The sequence below is a fragment of the Apis dorsata genome, unplaced genomic scaffold, assembly GCF_000469605.1.
Source record: "Apis dorsata unplaced genomic scaffold, Apis dorsata 1.3 scaffold_37, whole genome shotgun sequence".
In the NCBI taxonomy this organism is placed as follows: Eukaryota; Metazoa; Arthropoda; class Insecta; order Hymenoptera; family Apidae; genus Apis; species Apis dorsata.
In genome coordinates, this window is record NW_006263339.1 from 1316041 (window position 1) to 1321903 (window position 5863).

The 5863-nt window shown below is 41.4% G+C and overlaps 1 protein-coding gene across 1 annotated transcript in view; it reads right to left on the reverse strand.

Moving 5' to 3' along the window:
* Nucleotides 1-5863, reverse strand: part of LOC102673498 (neurogenic locus Notch protein) — a 132466-nt gene that overhangs the window by 78542 nt on the left and 48061 nt on the right. The window contains exon 4 of the mRNA XM_031512583.1: nt 1963-2145. Coding sequence (XP_031368443.1) covers nt 1963-2145 — 183 coding nt within the window. The remainder of the gene's footprint in view (nt 1-1962; nt 2146-5863) is intronic.

The window sequence follows — 5863 nt, forward strand, 5'->3', positions numbered from 1 at the left end:
CGCTCTGGATGAATATCGCGCGCTACCCTCATTGTCGCGGCTGCTTTTTGTGCCGGCATACTTATTATGTCCACGTCGCGGAATACATTATGCAAATATCATATTTACGCGGTGGAAAGGTGGGTTCTTTGGAGAGCATGCAGGGCGGAGACCATGCAGAAAGGAAATTTTTAATTTTCTCGTTCCTAGCTCATTTCAATCGTGACGAAGCTCGATGAATTTTTGATAATTGTTCCAGCTATCTCGATTAATTTAATCGTTAAAAGTAAAAAATATGGACTTGCCTAGACGGGTTTCCAATTTTAGGGAGGCGAATACGTAGAAAGAAGAAAAAGTTACGGGTCGATTAATATATTGAGTAGGGGAAGGGGGTTAAATTGGTGTTTAAAAGAAAAAAAAAATTTCATTTGCGTATTGAAATCCTCTCGTCGATTAATTCGTCGTTGTTGAATTTAATCTGGCAACGTTATTACCGAAACCCCCGACCCACGTTGATCGCCGTCAAACGAATCCCTCGGGGGTAGATGGACAGGGCCCAACCGGTTTCGGGAACCGGGCACGAAAAGAGGGACGCGAGCCGGATTAAATTATTGTCGCCGGGAGAGGTCTCCTTCTATTTCAAAACTTTCTATTTCGATCGAGAAATTTTGTAGAAAAAATTATAGGTTTTGATAATTTTTCGAAAATTTTGTTAATTAGAGACGTTTATTTATTTATTATTATTATTAAGGAACTAAAGAGCTTCGATCTCAGAACTACTTCTAAACGAAATATCGATTGATAGATAATAAAAAATTCGAAATATTGCCAAAAATCCTCGAGAAACAAAAGCTTTCTTCTTTCCAAAGAAAGAAAGGAAAAAAAAAAAATCACAGCCCAATCAAAGACTTCACACGCGATCGTCGCTTTCGAGCGATAACTCGAATCCAAAGATCCAATTAACGTCGCGTGGAGAGATATGATACATAGATTCTCTCTCGCCGTATCCCTCGATCCTCCGTTTCCTTTGGCACAACGTTTATCGATTACACCACAGCTATATAACCACCCCTCATCCTCGAGCCAATCTCCCGACCGCTCGAAGGCGTTTGCCCGATTCCCGCCGATATCGAGCGTGCGCCGCTCATTATTCGATTATATCCCGATTATCGAGCCGAGGGATCTCGATTGGCCTCTCCTATGCTAGAGAGGCCCCTTAAGGGCCCCTGTTCCCCTGCCAGCCAAGGAGGAGGAAGACGGTTTCCACGGCTCGGCGTCAAACAATTAAGGTTGACTTACGCGTGGCCGAGGCGCGTTACCACCGTCCGTGCTAAAAGAGTAAACGAGTTACCGGCCTTGCCGCGGATCAGATAAACGCGAAACCGTGGCCCTGTCATCTCGGAAGAATTTACAGGCGACGTCGTCGCTGGGCCAACGAGAGGCCGAGAGAGAGATAGATGAAGGGAGATTCTGTTTCTCGTTTGCTATCAACTCGGCGAAATCTTGATTTCCGCGCCGTGACGAAGCGTGGCCGGTTTCGCGCCCGAAAGCTTTTCCACGAAAACGCCGCCTTTGGATCTCGCGCCGTTGATGCGCGAGAAACTCGATATTCCGTGGTGATTGTCGGTAGCGTAGGACTCGCTTTCATCGATCGGGTACGAAAAAGCAATTCGCATAATTCCAGAATTAATAATGGATTTAAACTCGATTCATTAGTTTATCGTAGAAAATTTTAAAAGATCCTTCTTTTTTATTTATATACTTTGAATTTCTTATCAAGTATCGCATCAAGTAATTCGTCGTATTTTAATAACGTACGAATTTAAATACTGTAATGCAAACGAAAAATTCACTACGCGACCGTTAATCCGTATTAATATAATTTTCTTGTCTTCGACACACACGTATATACAAACATTTTCCTCTTCGAATATTACTCTCGAAACTATTCGACGCGCAGAACGAAGAAAGGAGTTCACTTACCAGGCATGCAGACGCAGCGGAAGGTTCCAGGGTCGTCGAGACAGGAGCCATCGTTCTGACAGGGATGGGATTCGCACTCGTTCACGTTCGTTTCGCATCTCGGCCCCGTGAATCCTTGCGTACAGTTGCAAGCGAACGAGCCGGGCGTGTTCACGCAAATACCGTCGTGCTCGCAAGGAGATCCTGAAACGAACAAAAAGACAAAACATTTTTTTTTTTCCACAATTTCCAATAATCGTCGAGAACAAACAGAGGGGAGGAGGGGAAGATAATTAATTTTTTTTTTCCACAATTTCCAATAATCGTCGAGAACAAACAGAGGGAAGAAGGAGAGGAGGGGAGGAGGAAGACTAGAGGCGAAATATATTACATCTTGGTCAAATGGCTTCGCGTAAAGAATCGATAATTAACTTTTTTTTTTACAATTTCCAACAATCGTCGAAAAGAAACAGGGGAGAAGGAGAGAAGGAAGACTAGAGTATTAAAAGTATTACATCTCGGACGAATGGCTTTATGTAAAAGGTGGATAATTAATTCTTTTTTTTCCACAATTTCCAACAATCGTCGAAAAGAAACAGGAAAGGAGGGGAAGTGGAAGAGTAAAAACGAAAATATTACATCTCGGTCAAATGACTTTACATAAAGGGTCGATAATTAATTTTTTTTTTTTTCCGCAATTTCCAACAATCGTCGAAAAGAAACAGGAAAGGAGGGGAGGAGGAAGAGTAAAAACGAAAATATTACATCTCGGTCAAATGGCTTTACATAAAGGGTCGATAATTAATTTTTTTTTTTTTCCGCAATTTCCAACAATCGTCGAGAAGAAACAGGGGAGGAAAGAGGAGGAGGAAAAGTAGAGGCAAAAGTATTACATCTCGGTCAAATAGCTTTACGTAAAGGATCGATAATTTTTTTTTTCCGCAATTTTCAAAATTCGTCGAGAACAAACAGAGGGGAGGAAAGAGGAGGAGGAAAAAGTAGAGGCGAAAGTATTACATCTCGGCTTCGCGTAAAGGGTGGATAATTAAAGGAGAAGGTTGGCGAGAAACGGTGAACGTTCGGCGCATAAATAATTAATAGGAAAGAGTGGAAAAGAGCGGAGGAGCGCGCAGGTGCGTTCGTCCCCCGTGGGATGCGCGACAAACGCAGGCTAGAGGGCGCCTTAATTGGCCAGGTCGACGCGGTTTTTCGAGGAGTTGCCATTAGGGAAAGAGGCAAAGGAAGGGAAGAAAAAGCTACGAACTCCATAAGAAGGAAGCTGCCGCGCGCGAGGATTCCATCTCCTCCTCTCAACGAGCAGGAATTCTTCCCGCTCGGCGATCCGTTTCGTTTTCTCGGAGTTACGCGGTTCGCGCTAATTGCAATAAGATAATCGCCCCGCTGTCAGATGATTTCGCCATTCGAGAAATGAGCGTTTCATTAAGCCTTAAGAAACTAACAGTTAAGAGGAATCGTTGAGAATTTAATTCGGTCGCCATTTTAATTCGCTCCACCGTTGTAATTTCGCGTAATTTGACACGCAAATTATTATTCAAAATTGAACTACTTTGCTTTCTTTCCTTTTCTTTACAAAACTAGTTTAGGAAATGTACGTATGAATCGTGTCTACGCCATTTTTGTTATAACTGGATTAAAAAGGTATTCGTGTTTTTATTTCTCTACTTGTGTAAAAAATAAAGAAACAAAGATATCCTGATGATTTCTACAAATTAAGAGAAAATTATCTTTCACAAACTTTAAACGACACAAACTTTTAACTTTTAACTTTTTCGCTCAAAATCCAATAGCAACAAATTACTAAATCTATCATCTAGTTTAATACTTTTCTTCTTCGTTATTCGACCACTTCACGATCCTTCTCCCTCTCTCTCTCTAATTAAAAATAAAACTCTGCTGGAGGAGGCAGATTTTCCAACCTGCCATTATCTAACCAACTCTCTGGAGAAATTCCATTACAGGAATGCTCGACAACGGCGTTACACGTCGTTCCTTTAGCATACAATGCCGCTCTCGAAAGAAAGCGTCGAGGGGCCCCTCGTTGCGCCTCCTCGTTCCCAAGGTAAACGATACTCGCGATATTTGCGAAAACTTTTTCGAGAAGGATCAGTCTCGAGAAGAAAAGAGAGCGGCCACGTTTATGCGAAATGGCGACAGAGGCGGTTGCCATGGACACGGTCGCATGCCAGCTTCGTGTAATCCGCCGCCACGGTTTTTCCGGCCGGATCCGTAATTGGTGTTGGCCGCGCGCCACGTTTCATCACGAGGAGAGGAGGGGAGAAAAAGCGAGGGGTGTACGCGTGTTACCGAGGGGGGAGGGCGGCAAGAAACGCATTGCTCGGCCGTGTTCGCGATCGAGCAGATGACGAATCGGTCGGGTGGACGAGTCATCTCTTCAAGGACGCCGCCGCTGCCGCCATGGATGATGATGATGGAAGGAGAGATTGATGGAGGTACGAGCGTGTATTGATTAAGAGTGTAAAATTAAGTGAATTGTGAATGATCGCGATCGATAAAAATCGTAAAAGAACGAAAAAGTAAAAATGCTTGCAATTTTTTGATACAGTAATATTGTGTTTTATCACAATGTGAAAGATATTCGATGCTTTGCGATTCGATAATTATTTTAACACTTTAATGTAAAAGGTAAAGTAGCGCAATTTTTATCCTTTCTGCACCAATTTCATATCTCACGAATATATTATTAATTTGAAGGAAATTAATTAATTTTCTAAAAGATTTCATAAATTTATTCGTCATTTTTGCTCTTCATTCAAGATTCCAATCAAAGCTTGCCGATCTAATAAGTGTTTAATTTTCGAGTGAGATACAAAAATGGCGCTGTTATCCGATCTGAATATAAAATCAACGAATCTTATTATTATTAAAACAATCCTCCCTTTATTGCCGCTTTTAATACTCGAATAAAACGAGAGAAGAAGATTGAAAAAGACGACGAAACATCCTCCTCCGTTTAACGATTTCTTCGAAGAGATGAACCGTTTAATACAGAAATTTCTATATACCGAGTTCTAAATGCAAAAATAAACGTATCGAGGAGATGCTGCTCGTGTCCTCGAATATAATATCACGGATAATCGATCAATCGCGAAAGAAGCACAAGAAAGAAAAGAAGAGAAAGAGGGAAAAAGAGAGAGGACTTCACTGTGTTATGTAGCAGCGGTTCGTTTCTTCTTGTCCGAGAGAGGAGCTTAATCTACCAGAAAATATGCAATCTAGATAATAACAGAGCAGAGGCTCGAGGCTCGTGGTCATTATGGTTGTTATTAAACTTAAAATAACGAAATTTAGCGTTTAATTAGATTCGTTGGTGCGCCGCTGCCACCGTTGCTGAGAGAGGCAAGGACGGACCTAAATCCTCCTAACTTCCGGTCGAATCTTATTACCGATTCTCTCCCCTGCTCTCACCTTTCTCTTTATCGAGCCAATTTCAATAAATTTTTGAAAATTTATGCACGATAAAACAATTCCTCCTTTCTGAAGTTCTGAAATTTCGAGAACGAAAGCGAACGAATATCCCATTCGAAGAAAAACTCTCTCTCGTTCACTTATTCGCTTATCGTTGATTCGACGAAATTTTGAAAAAAAAAATCCTCTCGATATTTCATTTCTTTTTTCGAAGAAAAAGGAGGAGGAAGACTTCGTGAAATCGAAGACGTTTTTGAAGAAATACCTGAGATCTAGAGTTTGAGATCTTTGTTTCCAGTCGACGTAGATTTGTCTCGAGGGGATTGGAGTAAAGAATAAAAGTGTTCTAAAAATAACTAATTCAACTCCAAGAGGATCCATCTAAAGGAGGAGGGGACACACATCTCATCCACTTGGATTTCCACTTTATTCCGGATTTTTAAGGTACCTATATATATATATATATATATATATA